Below are 17050 nucleotides of genomic sequence, written 5' to 3' on the forward strand. Positions count from 1 at the left end.
GACGTGGAGTGCTTAAGAAAGGTCTTTTCAGGATGGAAAAAAAAACACAGAAAGAAAGACGCAACCTTGGCCTGTCCATCACTCCCACGTACACAGAGAATTCATGCTTTTGGAGCGGTTTGAACCTCAGTCTGGCTGCCGAGCATCAGCCACAGGCCTGCAACCAGCAAGACATGCTGTGCTCACGATAAAAGGGCTGCAATAAACAAAGATATCACTCCGACATGATAAGCGTATGGGGCTATTAAATCAGACACAGTGGAAAGTAGGTAGTCGCTCACTGCAGGAATAAATGCCTCGGCGTATCATATTTGCCACATTAAAAGACCCTGGGATGAAACGTTTCTGGGCACTTGTTATGCTGAGCTAACTTTGTGCAACATAAGAGAAATATAATATGTGACAGAGGTTTTTTTTTTTTTTTTTTATCAGAACGAGACAGTCTTTAAATCTCGATGGGTGGCCGGCCGAAAAAACTGTGTTTTCATTATATTTCACGACAGCAAAGGGACGTCAGTTTAATAGAAACTGTGTTCATTTATAGAAGGAGGCTCAGTGTATTGCCTCAGTGTAAACTTACCAGCACTGCTCATGCTGGTTAAATTAAAGACAATAAATCAGATGCTAACACTTGCACTGGTGTACTCACAAGCTTTCAGGACACTTAGCTAATGCACTGAGGCTGCTTTAATTACTCGTTGTATTCAATTACTAATTAGCAAACGAGATGATGCACGAGGAGGATCTTTCTTTATGATTTATATTTTCGATGCAATCTTTTATTTCCATCGATAGAAGTGAAGGTGACTGAACATGACCTTTGATGACATCATGCCCTTCGCTTGGAGGCGTGTGCCAGTTTATAGTTTCCCGGGGTGCTTTGCTAAATGACGAAAAGAAAACCTGACTTTGAATTCCCTCCCCTGCTGTTTTGCTTCTGTACAATATGGTGCATATAAATATATAATAAAGTATTTATTGATTTAAATAATACATTTGGATCTAGATTAGTTATGGGAGGTTGGTTTAACGCTTAGTCTGGTGATATTCTATTCTATATAATGTATCTGCGCCGGAGACCACGGCTAGAGGCATTGTGATTAATGTCGCTTCTCATGAACGTGATATCTCTGGAACGATGGAGGGATTTTCTTTGTATTTGGCACAAAAAGTCAACCTGGACCCGGAGGATGAAGTGATTTAGAATGTATTGGCCAAAGGTCAACTTCCCGGCGACCTCACAAAGTACATTTTAGCCACGACTCAAAAATCGATATGTACAGTGGACCGTCGCCGATACCGGGATCCAGTCCAGTCCCGCAGAGCTCTTCACCCTAAATTTTCCAGTTCTGCAGTTTTGTCATTGCTTCCGAGCTGAGCCCTCTGATCCCTCGAGCGCCAGTTTTGAACGTGTCAATAGTTCATTGCATGGAGAGTGTCTTTTTAAAATGAATGAAGTTCCATTGTCACAAAGCCATTAGGTTTAGTCAACAAAAGGTCAACATTCATTTTCTCCCCAAAGTCCTGTGCTTGTTGGACCCATCCATCTCCTACCCGTCCTGTGTCGACTGTCTCTTTATTTATTTGACACTAGTTGCTCAGAAGTGTGTTCACATTGAAGTTGGTTGCAAGACGGCGAGAACAGGTCGGGAGCGAGTCCACTTGATCTCGAATTGCGGATTTTTTGGAGTCGCCAAATGTACTTGGACGGCAGTTGATGTATCGCCGCAGCCCACCGAAATACAGTCTTCGCGGCGTTAAAATGACACCGTAGTTGTCCTTCACGACCAGAGTCGATCCCAACATGTCCAGCTGCTGTCCACAGGTTAAAACACGGGAATATGTATTAATCCGTGGCTCAAAATGAGTCATCTAAACATTCACCATTTACTCCTGTTTGAGTAATGTTTACCCAATTTTTTTAAAGCTTACATGTCTTCAGGAGTCAGAAATAGGCTTTGGGGTGATCGCAGCCGTAGACATGTTGGGAGGTTGGGCAGCGTAGAGAGATGGACTAGGACACGGTGGTTTTTGGTGCTGTCATATTGCGAATAACAGAAACATACAGACTATTGGCTGCCTTGTCTTTTGATGTTGGAGATCTGTAAATTACATACTGACTTCCATACATTTCGATGGTCATAATCACTTTAATGCAATGCCCTTAATGTCACATATACTTCTTAAAGGTTTGCGCTCATCCACAACCTTCATTCAACGTGTTCACGGAAAGGAAAAACAAACGATGAAGTGGTTTATTCACTCTTTGTCTTGAGGAAGCTTCAACATGTGCAGCAAGGTGCTGGAGAGCTTCTCCCAGTCGGTTGTGGCCAGTGTCTTGTATTTGTATTTCACCATTGTCGGCTGGGGGAGCAGCGTTGGAGCCGGTGACACCAACAGACTTACCAAACTGGTGAAGAAGGCCGGCTTCATCGTCGGCTGCCAGCAGGAGCATCTGGAACAGCTGGTGGAGAGGAGGACGAAGAAACTATTGGAAACCCGGAGCAGCCTCTCCACCACCTACTGCAGAGTTCTTTCTCCAAAAGATTCATACAGATCCGCTGTCATGAAGACAGATACAGGAAGACATTTCTACCCACTGCAATACGACAACAAATCACCTCTTATCATTGCACACATTTATGTTGATTTACACTTCACACCCTTCGTAAACACTACATATACAAACTTTGCATTTTTGCACATTTTATTTTTCATCTATCTATCTATCTATAATTAACAGTCTGTCTTTTGTCATTTCTGTCTTCAGATCAAATTTCTGAAAGTGGAGATGGAGAAAAAAACCAAAATCATCAAGGATTTACAGCAAGAGGTGAGTCATCAACGTTTCATTTCAGGCTGGTTTTAATCCTGCATTCAGTTTTATGGCTTTGTGAGGTATATATGTGTAACCATAAAGGAAGCATTTACTCTAATTTACTGATCAAGAACCCACTCCTCCGGCTTTGCCTACTTCCATTTCATTTAATGATTTTGTGTGTTTGCCAAATGCCTTCTGACAGTCTGCAGAGACTGAGGGCCGGTTGCTTTCAATCAAAAGGTGGGCATATGCACTGGCATGAATATGTCTGTTTTACGCTCCTTCGTAAACACAGCAGGCAGCCTTTGATGGCGATGGCGACTGATAGGGTGAGAAATTGGTCGCTCTTCTTCTGCGATGGAAATCTATCTGCATGATTGTTGAACATCAGTGCAAGATAGTTTGTCTAAAAAGACTTTTTTTTCTCTCTTTCTCTTTCTCTCTTTGATTCTGAGAGGGCTGACACCAAAGTCTGACATTTACCACTGAGGCCTTACACAGCTAGAGGGGGAAAATAAATGAAAGAAGTTCTACTGGCAAATACTACTGTAGGTGTACTGAAAATATGTGACACCACATTATCTTCCATTTGGCGTGTTTTCTGTAGGAATAAAGTAAAGTACAACAACAAAAAGCCCAGTCAAAACAAAACAAGACCATTAAATGCAACACAGCTACATCGGCGGCCTTTAAAGATGCTTTAAGTTGGATGTTCACTTCAGGTTTTCTGTCAGCTATGTAACATGAGAAAAACAAAACAAAATGAAACCTCTGCAGTCCAATACTGTGACATTAATTCTAATCATGCAGTGGCTGCCACTCTATTGATTTTACTGAATTTTCTAGATAGAGAAGAACCTTCACTCAGGTCAAGCAGTAAACGTCGAGACGGCCCACTTCTGAGTGAGGCATCTTTTTACTTCACTCTCATTCTGATGTAATTCACTGAGAAAATACGCTTTTTGAGGTGATTGACTTGTCATTTAGAACCTTAATGACACGTTAAAATACTTCTAGTACACTCATAATTAGCTCTAAAGCATGTTTTTTTATTATTTTTCCAATAGGAGTGTAAACTTAAGAACACACGGTGCTTTTGGCAGTATATAAATATCCTTAGACTTTCTAATTATAATTCAAATATACTGTAGGCCCATAACGCCGTCTGATGCCACGCTACGTTAACAGTGCTGTCGATGTTTTTTCTCGGGTTTTGAAAGGCAGAATTTAATTACAGCACAAGATCATGAAAAATGATGATGAAGAGATACTGACAAACCGCCACACCACGTTGCTCTCTGCTGCGGGGAGAAAACTGATTTTGGACCAGATGTTTTGAATTAGTTTGAGACTAAAATTTGACTAAACTCTGCTTTGGTAATGTGATAAAGTGTCTCAAAGGAAGAACCAAATGATGACATAACGACATCAATTTGCTGTGATCAAAGTGTTTAGAGAAGTATCTGCTGTAACGCAGGTTTCTGTGGATGTATGTGAACATCACAGTAACTCACAAAAGAGAGAGAGAGGAATATTTTTTGTGTCGCAAATTGCCGCAAAGCTCCAAGGCTTTGTGTCGATTCCAAAAGGTGAAAAAAAATAATAAATGAATTCATACCCGGAGATATAATATCCAAGGTTTATTTCACAATTTGTGAAGGTTGCCTTTACACATTTTTAATTTTATTTTTGAGAAGAAAAAGAAAAGTAATTCAACATGTTTATAAGACCTGAAGGACACACACACACACACACACACACACACACACACACACACACACAATGTGTTTTGGAGAGTAAAACGGAAATGTTCCTCAGTGGAGATTTTGTTGTGCAACATTATGTCTAAAACCAGTCGCCATGCAGATCCCGATGGTTATTTCCCAATATCTCCGTACGTCACCATCACAAACACTCAGCCACTTCTCCCTGGCAATGGGTGTCATTGTAGATATCCACTAAAGAAATAGATCCAATAGGCTGTAATAGTGAATAAAATAAAACAGCCTTGAAACATGTTCCATCGCATTTAAATAGTAATATCTCAAGTAGCAATTTCATTTACAGCAACGTCGCTGGAGCTGTTCTTGCGTGCTTAACTCCTTATGGGGTAATCAGAGGTAAACGTGGAGACACTTCCACAATCAATCAAGTCATTTTCTCAGCAGGAGTCTGCGCATGTTGGTAACACCGCGAGGCAGCTTGCTTGTAAGTGACTAAATGACCCGTAAAAAGGGGCCATGATCTGACTTTGTAAATGAACAATTAGGGATGTCTTTAGTCTTTAAACAACATCTTCATTTTTGGGAATAGAACCGGTACCAAGACGCTGACGGGGAGGCTTGAAAGCTCTCTTTGCTCGGATGTTCACCACAAACCTCATTTCCATAAGTCAGTTGTCGATGCACACGCTGGTCTTGTCAATACAAAGAGCTGGTAAACTCTGACCGGAGGGTTTGTGACTGGGATCGACTCTGCTGCTGTAAAAGGGAAGTGCCCTTTCATAGCCGTGCTTCCTGGTTGACATTTCAACGTTTCCCAGATCTACATATCGTGGACCTTCTAGGTTTGAGGTCCTTTATGAAAATATTCACATTTTCGTGGTCAAGAGAAGTCTGCTTTTGTCTGACATCTGCGACGCTCTGGCATTTAAGTCACATGCAGGGAATCACGAGAATTATTTCATCTGTTGCACTCATGAGTTATAGTACAGCAAGTCAATAAGGTCAAAAGGGTTTAAGCATTATCATTTTTGCTGCTGCAGAGTCCACTCACTGCGGTACGCCCCTGAACTCTACACCTTGGAAAGGTAGTCATACATACAGGAATACATACATGAAATCATACATGCATACATACATACATACATACATACATACATACATACATACATACATACATACAAACAACTGACATACATACATACATACATACATACATACATACATACATACATACATACAAACAACTGACATACATACATACATACATACATACATACAGGAATACATACATGAAATCATACATGCATACATACATACATACATACATACATACATACAACTGACATACAAGCGATGCGGCTGTAACCTCAGACATATTTTACTGTTGGTAGACAACCGTAAATTGATAGCACAGCGAGATCTCACTATTACGGTCATGGAGGAGGTCACATGATGATGTGTGGACCAACCTGATGAGCTATTTTAACCACTTTGACAAGTGAAAAAGGCGCGGCCACTCCTCGGAGCAATGTGCCATGACGCAGCGCTCGCCTCGCGATGTTGTGCATCCTGACTGACCGACGTGACCGGCCCAAACCCGTCGGGTCAACAACAATGCATGTTGTCCAAATAACCACCAAACAACCAGTCACGTTTAGTAATGACAAAACAATCCAACAACATTAAAGCCCTACACACAAACACACACACACACACACACACAAGACATCTCCAGCAGCTGCTGCAGCGTGGAGGGGAGAGGCTCGGCCACAGTCTCAGCTGACGAGCAGCAGCAGCAGCAGCAGCAGCAGCAGCAGCAGCAGCAGTGCTTTGTATGATTAAAAACGACTGCACATGTAAAAAAAAAGTTACATAGACAGACTTTCACTCACCACATTTCCGTAATCCTCTGTGCGAAAGGCGTCATCAGTACACAAGCAAGTCATAATCCACCAGCAAGGTATATAAATATATATAAAGATATATGTATATATCGCAATGTTTTACGGCACACCATCAAAATTTCTTGTAAAATGTTATAGTTCAAGATAAAGTGCACTGATGTGACTAGCTCAAAATAAAAAGTAGTATTCTGAAAGCATAGATGACAGTCCATCAGTATGTGCCTGTTATTTTATGTTAATCTTAAACCTAAGAATATTTCACACAAAGTTTCCATCTTATATTTTTTTAAAACCCTGAAGTAAATCTTCATGAAGGTTTTAATGTTGTTGTTTTTTTGTGAAACTGTTTTTGCAGTCAATTCAACGTCACGATCATTTCTCGCAGGCTGCAGATTACGTCGCTGTTATAACTGTGTAATACCAAGAACGGTCTTTCTAATATCCCGTCAACCACGTTTGTATCGACGAAGGTTGTCGAAATATTACAAAACCTCAGTACAACATGAATGAAAAACAACTATCCATCATAATCTTCATGAAGACAGGATTTATTGCTGGGCCTGTTGTCCCAGAATGCATTGAATAAGTGGACCTAATACACGGCCAACACTCAAATACACATCCTGGGACTCCATTACTCACAACTGGGATTCTGCGGCCATGTGTAATGTGTACAAAAATGCCCGATAGAGCTGAAATGAACACTTTGTTTACAGCGGCACTCTGAATGTGTTTTTTATTTGCACATCACAGTGAACTGTGCCGCAATGTCAGCGGGGATGCTTTATGGCTGCAATCCAGCGTGAAGTCATTATCAATGATTTGCTTTCAGGGCTTATTATGAGTATTTTTGACAGAGGATGATTTACAGAGCGACTTGGATCCCGCTGGGATTCATCAGGTTCTCACCGAGCATTGTAATAGACAGCTTTGCCACCACTCGCCTTTCTCCAGTCCAAAATGGCTTCCGCGTGCCCCGTCGTCTTGCCTTTCATGTCCTGATGTAATTTCGCCGGCTAAACGGCAGAAAGAAAAATCACGCATTGGGGGCATTTACCGGATCTCTCGTTGACGCGCTGACTGGGAAAGAAAAGAAAGAAAAGTGAGAAGAAACTGAAGTAGAACAGCGTCATTATGGGTTGAACAGAACCAAAGACAAAACAGATGAAACCACTGAAGTTAATAAAGGGTCAATGTCAAAGTCTAGCAGCTGGTGTCGTTTTTGGGGTTTACTAGAATTACCACTGATTGATGATACAAAGTTACTTGTTCGTGATCTTCAGAAAGTGATAAAACATAATTTATTTAAAAAAGGATCCATTTTATTGTTACTTAAAGTGCAGCCGAAGCAGAAATTAGAAAATGGGAGGCTGTGCACATCACATTAAATCCATCTGTGAATTTGATTTTATTTGGGCAGTAAAATGCCTGAATTGTCTGTCTCGTGGGGGAAAAAAACTAACTGATTATAACTCAACCCGCCGCACTGAGCCGCACGGCGTCACCGCCTCGGGGGGTTGAACGGCCTCGTCCATCCTCCACCACCGTGGTTATTACTCAACATCTGAAAGGCCCACTGCATTGACACAAAGACGCGCTACCGGCACCGTCGGGACTCCGGCAGAACTGGTTTCACACGCGTGCTCGCTGAGACATTCAGAGCAAAAAGTGTGCTGACAAAACCGGAGGGTTAAAGTGAAATGGAGCGCGACAGGGAGGGGCGGGGGGAGGAGGTTAGCGGGCGATGTCATTTCGTCGTGCGGAACCGACGAGGTGAAGCTCGGGCCGATCGATCGCGCTCACGCATCGGAGACGGCAGGCCCGACTTGCTGGTCTGGTGGTGATTGATGGAAACCAGTCTGCTTACGGAGATGGAAATGACAGATTCTACGTGCTGTGACAGGTGGTGTTTTTTACATAATTACCCATATTTGTTTGTTTTTTCGCTGACAATGCAATGCATGCGTCACAAGCGACCAAACCACTTCGTTCCGATCGTGGACGGTCTACTGGGAGTGCTTCCCATTTTAACAGCTTGCAGGTTGCATCGCTCTGCAAAAGAACATTTTTATTTCCAATTTGAATGTGTTTCAGAGGAATTTTGGTGTTATGCTGCAAATCAAAGTTATTTCATTTGGAATTTGGGATCTGTGGTTTATGATGACCCCTACCTGGGCCCTTGTTCTACACTTGTTAAATTATTGTTTTTAGATGTGTTTTTTTTTTCTTCTCTTGAGCGTGATCCCTCTCAAAGGCCCATTTACTATGTGATGGACTGATATGATATTGCGATAGACTGCTCTGTGGTTGCATATGCATTTGTTCTGTATACACTGTGCTCCAACCCCACTTTTTTGTGTAGGGACGTGGCATTAAACTCTCAGTACTGCTTTCAGCACTATATAGTTGTAGTTAACTGGAGGCGGGGCCTGTAGCAGCAGGATGTGGACAAATGTACTGTCTACAGTGATTGGGATGCAACTTGTTTCGACACCATCTGCCGTTCCAGCTGGACCATAGACTAAGTACAGACTTGTGTAGTTTTGGAGTTTGGACTTAGAAGTCCAGACTCCCAAGAACTGGAGGATCCAGGAAGGTCTTTCCGCAAGGTCTTTATGCAATTTATATATATATACTACCACTATGGGTCCTGGGTACAGTTTTACAAGTGGTGGCGCTATGACCTGTTTTTATAAATTAATACAATGGTTCCTACAACTGTTGCTTTCTAATTAACTGGCGGTGCCTCCAATAGAATCTAGCTAGTCGAATAAACGGTTTGTGCCTCTTATTTAGTCCTTTTATCTTGTGTTGCTGTACGTCACAATGTACAGCCCACAAATTATAATTGTGATCCACAAACATGTGATCTAGGAAGTATAAATAATGATAACACGCCGGAGGGAGGAGGTCAGGGTGGAAGGGTCGGTCCACACGAGCATACATTGATGAAAAAAATAGGAATACATTTTCATCAGACATCATACAAGGATATGTTGAGAAGAAACTATATATATATATATATATATATATATATATATATATATATATATATATTGCTCACCTACGCTCTCAATATTCTCATGACCCCAAGAAAACGCAAACCTTTCACTCGTAGGAATCAAAACTATATGGCAAAATTATGCGCGGTATTTTTTAATGTATGATTTATTCTTATTTTCTTCTTCATGTGAGCAAGTTTTCTCAGATTCAAAAAAGGTCAATATGTCGGCCCCCCAAAGCATGTGGAAATAGATGTGTGCAGCTCAGACGGTGCAGACTCTCAATACTTAAAGAAAACATGACATTTTGTTGTGCACTGAGAATGAAATGTTAAACAGTTCATATGATGTAAATGCAAATTTAATGATCATTATATTCCTCCACCGTGAGTTGAATAATGTGAAAGCATGCGCGCTAACAGTCAAGCTTAAAGGTGCAGGAAAATGTTTTTTTTTTCCTCTCCGTGATGACGTGTGATTCACAGCGCAAAAAAAAACACAACACAGATATTCCACAAAGCATCAAATAGTGGAACATCACTACAGTTTGTTGTGACTCGTCTCAGGTACGTTCAGGTGCGTGGGCATTTCATTTAGATGCAAATATAAATCTCAGCGACAAATCCAGAAGAAGAATCCACACAGCCCGAAACTATGGGATGGAGCCAGAGGATCCCCCTCCGGCCTGAAGAGAAGACACAAGAGAGCAGCTTCTGGCTGTCAATCACACGTCAAAGACAACGGCCACATGGAAGCAGCGTCCCTCAGACTCTTTGAAAAAAGAATCTCTATTTTCCAAGAAGAAATACACATAATTTCCAAAAATGATAGTGGTCAATCTCCAACAACCACGATGATTCTCTCAGATTAAAGTGGACATTTTTCAGAGAGAAAACTAGTCTTAACGTTTAAGGATTGGATTTATTTCATCACAGCGAGCAGTCGAACCATTGAGACAAGTCACTTCGAACACGCTGTGTTACCATAGTAACAAACGGACCTTTTTAAGGGACTTAAAGCGTGACAAATAACACAACTGCTTGTAATAACAGATTGTAGTGAATTATTTCTTAAGAGTTTTGCTGTCCCCGGATAAACTGAGGAGAATAGATGGATTGAGACTTTTAGAGTCCTCTAAAATATACATATATATTTGTCTTAATTTCTTTGGTCATAAATTGGTGATTTTTAATCAGAGGATATTTTGTGACTTGTTTTTTTGTTAATATCAGAGAATATTTAAGTTTGTTCTCTAAATATGAGTATTACCCCTCTGCCCCTCTGTTATTTTCTGTTTAACCTATACAATGGTCCATTATGCCGTCGGACATTTCTCATACTGAGAGTGTGCACTTTCACTTCCTGACATCATGCTCGTTGCTCATTGCTCATTTCCGGCATCAAAACCAGCTGTGACCTCTACAGCGCCATTAACATGGAGCATCGATTCTCACTCCACGGGGATCATGGAAGGAGGCGGGGCTTTGCATTCAATCAGAAGAGGCTCGGGTTGACTCGGTCGGTTAGAAGACAGTGGACACATCTCCCTGAGTAAAGAAGTGCCTGTTACTGTTTTGTTGAGTCATATCAGCCAACCTAATATCTTCTTCCTGCCGCTAACAGTCTCGTTCATGCTAAAATGCCGAGTCAGAGTCTGCCTCCCTGACAGTGAGAGGAATCTCGTTCCAAAGTGGAGAAGCTCTGCAGCGATGCATCACACTGGTGCTGAACGTAACTTAAACCGTCGGTTCATTTCTCCCCATTTATTAACTTCCTCACTGTCAATGTGGTGAATATGGTCTTCTTTGGATACGAGGGATTCATGTGATTTCTTTGTTCTTCAGTTGCAGAAGAGACAGTTTGCATTTGTTTTGTCTCTGCGCAAAGAGAAAGCAGTTTTTGTTTTGTTTGTTGTGCTAATATTTAGTAGGATGTCTGTAAAACGCTTACACTTTTGGCTTTAAGTAGTAAGAATAGTTGCAGGAGTAGTTTTGCAGCGGCTGGGTTCAAAGTGAAGGTCGAGGATGTAGACGCCGTGAGCGGTTTGGATAATACCTGCAGTGGATTTGAGTGTTCTCATGATCTGGGTTAGGCTGTCTTTTATAACAGAGGTTGCTGTGCTGGAGATGTTTTCTGGCATTGTTCGTTGATTTATTATCAACAGGGCCGCTTATGCAAGAGTTGACGTCAGGGGGAGGAACTTTGTGAACCGTTCCCCGTTCGTTTTTGTTAAATGTTCCATTTTCTTTAATAGAACTGATAACCCAGAGCGGAGGGATTGGCAAACGTAATTAGGCCTCATTAAATCCCTGTGTGTGAACCAACATGAGGTCTACCACAATGGTATTGCATACAAGCACGGCAAACAAATGTAGGCAGTTTATTGGAGGAAGCAAAAAAAAAATGCTATTTCGAGAATTTTCAAAATCACAAAGTACAGTAATCCTGCCAGAGCTCGTCTCTAATGAAGTGTGGAGTATAAAGTTGTATCTATCTCCTATCTGACTGCTCGGTGAGATGCCTCAGGAACTCACTAACGGGACCTCAGTAATCGAGCACCAACAGAACAGAGAGAGTTTGGATCAGAGTTCACTTCACATAGATTTATTCGTAACACACAGTTTACAAATAAAAGGAGTTGGGTCCGGTATCATCGACCACATCCTCTGTCTTTCCAAAAGCCCGAACAAACAAACAGACATATTATTTATGATGTACATTCAGTTCAGGTACACCCCTGTCCAACACCTAATTTCATATTTCTCATCTCTCACTCTTCTCATGTATAGCAGTTCAAGCCGGTGACTTTAAGGGATGCGGCGGCTCTCACTGACGTCTCACCACCAAAGCCTGTCCTGCTTTCTTTGGCATCTCCAGCTCTCTTCCTACCGGTTAACAGAACAAGGTCTTTGCGACTATCTACGCCCGATGTTAACCTTTTAATTAGTGAACTCTCACAATAAACTCTTATCGGGTTGACTACCCGCTGTGTCCTACAAGCCTGCTCTCCTGTTCATATGAACATGTCTCACAACGACATGTTAAATGTGCCCTTATGTGATTTTTAAAGTTGTACTTTACGCATATTCTAAAACTGAAGACAAGACTTAATATTACGCATTATTATAAAACATTTTCCTTCCACAATCTGCATTACCTCACTGCTAATTACTGCGATATGCAAAAAAGGACAAGATGCAGTTACCGGCTGTGAAATAGTCAATCAATCTATAGGTAATATTTCTCACTTCTAGAATTTGCATATATTATTGTCACACCCTGACATCGTCCAATTAGTTTGAAACCATAAAACTATTTTCTGACGACACTAGAAAGTCTCTTTTGCACTGCCGATGGATGCTCCGTTCATAATGAATTAAGTGCAAAATATCTCGTCATTTAGCAGCACTTCCTGTTCCAAAGTCTTCCCTGACATAAACAAAACTATTGGGATGCTGTCACGGTCAAATTTCAATCTTTTTCAATCATTTTCTGTGCAGCTTCCGATGTGACAACAGGCTCCTTTTATTCTTTAAACCGTCAAAGAACATTTAACCATAAACCATGAAAATGATCCTGAAACTCACAAGATGAAAAAAAAAACGTCCCGTACAATTTATATTAAAGGTAGAAACACCACTGAATTTAAGATTCCCAATATGTTATTTTTCATGGCGGAGGAAAGTTAAATCAATATTTGTGAACATGAGCTACTCTTTCAACTCTAGAAACCAGAGATTTCAAAGATGTGATGAAACTTAAAAACAAGCAGTGATGTATGCAGTCCAAAAAATAGTAACTCCCCAAACTTACGGTAAAGATAAAGCTGTGTGTGTACTGGTGGTTCTGTTCGCTGTGACCTAAAAACCCTGTCCAAAACACTAAAAGTGAGAAAACTGTTACACTCCCCCGTCCCCGTCTCCACACACATGCACACACACACACACACACCCCAATGTGTCTTTGATCAGAGAGTAGCAGTTTGTGTTTGGCGATGCACTCAGCTGTGTTATCCCCGGCGGCCCCTGACGTCCGGTTAGGAGAGGTGAGCGAGGAATCAGCCGGCGATCGATGTCGGAACCAAACGGGCAATAAAAGAAAAGGTTTCTCTTATTCTTTTAGAAAAAGTGTGAGTCACTGAAACCACGATAGGTCCCTTGAGCATGCAACCAAATAAATATAACGCAGTTAGCTGCAGCTAGATGCAATTTTTACTGTGGACAGAGTTGGACACACAGACACACACACACATATATACACACACACACACACACACACACACACACACACAATAAATGTATGTGATTGCATGATTCTCCTGGCACAGAGAAAGTAAACGCATGTTGATCCTGATCACAGCTGCTTTGAAACTTTTAAAAACTCGGTTCACATTCTTAACTTCATGAAAACCGTGCGCCGAAAAAAACCCATTTCGTTATAACGTTTCCTTAATTATCTCCGGAAGCACATCGTTGTTTAACTTATTTAAAGTGCTACAATACCACAGCTCTCGTAAGAAGATACATCCAATGTAAAAAAATATGTTTTTAAGTCACGGTTAAGTTTAAGTACTTAAGTAAACTCCGTCGACTCTACGGCAGCTCCGTCAGCTTGCCGCGGCGGCCGTAAGGTTTCCCTAAATCCGTAATAAGTATCCTTTACAAAAGGCGGATTTCACTAACAAACACATCTCGGTAACCGTACGGGCTTGTGGGAGTCGAACAAAGCAATACAAATCCTTTGAAACCTCTATTAGTACCTGAACAATCACAAGTCGGACAGAGTTTTATTTCCTTTCTCTCTCACACATGTCCGTGTCGTGTGTCTTCCGTGTACCCCCAACCTTTGTAAAAACACATCACGCAGCAAGAGAAAAGCTTATGCAAATGTTTAATCCCAGACAATGTATTGCTATGAAGTTATTTTTCCATTTTTGAACTAAACAAGGTTTTTTAAATGCAAAAAATCCTTCTAAACACCCTTAAGCTTTGTTTTTTTGGGGGTTTTCTTTGCAGATTGTTAGGTCCTAATCTTTCCAGAAAGGGGTCTCATTAGTATGTGGGACATTGGTAGAGGCCTAAACCGTGAAGCTAGAACAAGTCGGTGAACTTTCAGAGCCACCTACTTAAGGTGCATGGTACGATGTCTCGGTTCCATATTACAGCTGATTCACCAGCATTGAAATGCCCTGGTCTGAACTATGTGTTGAAATATAATCCTTAAATTCCTCAGACACATGCAACCGAGACATCTAAAGACCAACACTTTCCACTCAAGCTTTATCCTCGATGTCTAGACATTTAAAAGGCCTTCGAATCAACAATTCAGCGCCTGCTGAGATGTACGTATATGTTCTTATTTATATTTACACCGTAAGAACTCTTAGACTGAAGCTCTATGCCGCCTTACAGCTTTGATGATCCCAATTGTTATATATATATATATATATATATATATATATATATATATATATATATATATATATATATATATATATATATATATATATATACTGTTGCAAGCCATCAGAATCCTATCGACCCTCAACTCCACAGTGAAAGCATAAAGTAACAATCAGCCACAGAGTTACCCCCGCCATCAAGGAGATGCTTCTCTTTGAGCTTTTGCGTCAATTTGAAGTGAAAAAATATATAAATATAAAATGCTACTTCCTCATTTGCAGTGTGTGGGACGTCTGTCTGGGTAACTCAGCCACCTGCTGGCAGCTCCTGCATTTATGCATTAAATCTTCAAATTCCTCCTTCGAGCTCGGATTAAATTTGTGTCACTCTCTTCGTTGTTTTGCACTTAATACTAAAACGTTGAGCCTGTGTGGCTTCGTAGAACTGGAATCATAGAAACTTGTTTGAGGGAGGTAAAGACGGGCCACATACGCTCAGAGGCGGTGTCATGCTGTCACTTAGCAGCGTGGCTTTATTCCTCACAGCCTGCCATGGGTATTGATTTCTGGCCCTCAGCTTCCAGACAAGTGACCGGTTTTCTGTGGTATTCAGCTGTGACACTATAAAGTGGATGGTCTATTTTTTTAATATATTTTTTTTTACAGAAATACATCCAAGTGCTTCAAGACTGATGAAAGCTGTGACTGCAGACATTTCAGTGGCGTGTTGAAAAAAATGACATTTTGTTTTTCCTTTACTTTACCGTGGCTCGAGGTTTTCATAACAAACTCTGGCAAAACAAGATCAGTCGATTTCAAAAAGTCTTGAACCCAGAAGACAATGTCAAGATATCAGACAATAGTTTGAGGAAAAAGGAGCTTTCTTTTAGAAAATGAAAGCAATATCTTTCAATTTTTTTTTCATTCTTTTGAAGGAAAGTTTTCTAGCTGGGCTGATAATATCCTGATGGATTCATCTGATAACACCATAAATTATAAACACATATGGTTCTGATCATGTTCATGCTTTAATCTTGTCCTTCACTATGGAGACTTTAGTGGAGACTTTAGTGGAGACTTAGGTGGAGTCTCTAGTGGAGACTTAAGTGGAGTCTTTAGTGGAGACTTAAGTGAAGTCTTTAGCGGAGACTTAAGTGGAGACTTTAGTGTAGTCTTTAGTGGAGACTTAAGTGGAGACTTTAGCGGAGACTTAAGTGGAGTCTTTAGTGGAGTCTTTAGTGGAGACTCAAGTGGAGTCTTTAGTGGAGACTTAAGTGGAGACTTCCATTCAATTGTGAAACTGGTTTTAAGCAAACTTTTGGAAAGTTCGCAAAAAAAGAATTTGGGAATTATGCGCATTCCCATTACATTTTTAGAAGTCACGTCCGAAGTTTAGACTTCAGACTAAATTGAGGCCAATTAAGAACATAACATCCAGCAGGCACAGACTACTTAGTCAAAACTATTAGAGCTGAAGACGAAATATAAGTAAAAAACTGTGTGTGTTTTCTTCCACCACGTCAATGCAGAGAGAGGATAGCGATGCTTTGGGGCCATTGTGTAGAGATCAAGATTGATTTACTCAATCTGAGGTAATATCAATTAGTCTTGGCATTTTTCATATTTCACTGTTGTAGTGTGCTTCGATTAATCTCTCAGATAATAATTCACTTGCAGCACTAAAGGCTTCACTGTCATCATTTCCACCTGATTTATCAGATTGTTCAGTCAAATACAAGGAATGAGGATGAATTAAAGGACCGAAAAAGATTGGCGTTGAGGTGGGTGTCTTACTGCAGAGATGGGCTGCAGCTCTATTATTATGCTGATGGTAATTGAGACGACTTCACATGGAATATTTCAACTCTTCTTTGAAACGCCGGGCCTTCCCCGTTTCCCTGTGACGATCAATAGAGTTCATCTAATCTCTTTTCTTCAAATAGCCCGAAGCCTTGTCGAGCATCTTGCTCAACTGCTCACTCAACAGGTATTCAATGAGGAATATCTGGCACGAAACACAGAGCGTATGGTTGGGTTAAATGAGGATACCGTTTCAATCAAAGCAACTTCTATTGCATGATGGTAGAAGTGTTTTTTGGCTGAAAATGAATACCTTTAAAAAGTTCAGAGAAAGACCGATAACGGGTGACTCTTTGACTGAAATAGATGATCAGTACCACGCCCTTCCTCTCTGCCAA

General features: G+C 40.9%; 1 protein-coding gene across 1 annotated transcript in view; it reads left to right on the forward strand.

Moving 5' to 3' along the window:
• The window catches only part of luzp2 (leucine zipper protein 2), a 159610-nt gene that overhangs the window by 87242 nt on the left and 55318 nt on the right, over positions 1–17050 (forward strand). The window contains exon 5 of the mRNA XM_068577508.1: positions 2771–2833. Within this exon, the coding sequence (XP_068433609.1) occupies positions 2771–2833 (63 nt within the window). The remainder of the gene's footprint in view (positions 1–2770; positions 2834–17050) is intronic.

The sequence above is a fragment of the Clinocottus analis genome, unplaced genomic scaffold, assembly GCF_023055335.1.
Source record: "Clinocottus analis isolate CAN_PGR_092001 unplaced genomic scaffold, fCliAna1.0.p SCAF_1, whole genome shotgun sequence".
NCBI classification, from domain to species: domain Eukaryota; kingdom Metazoa; phylum Chordata; class Actinopteri; order Perciformes; family Cottidae; genus Clinocottus; species Clinocottus analis.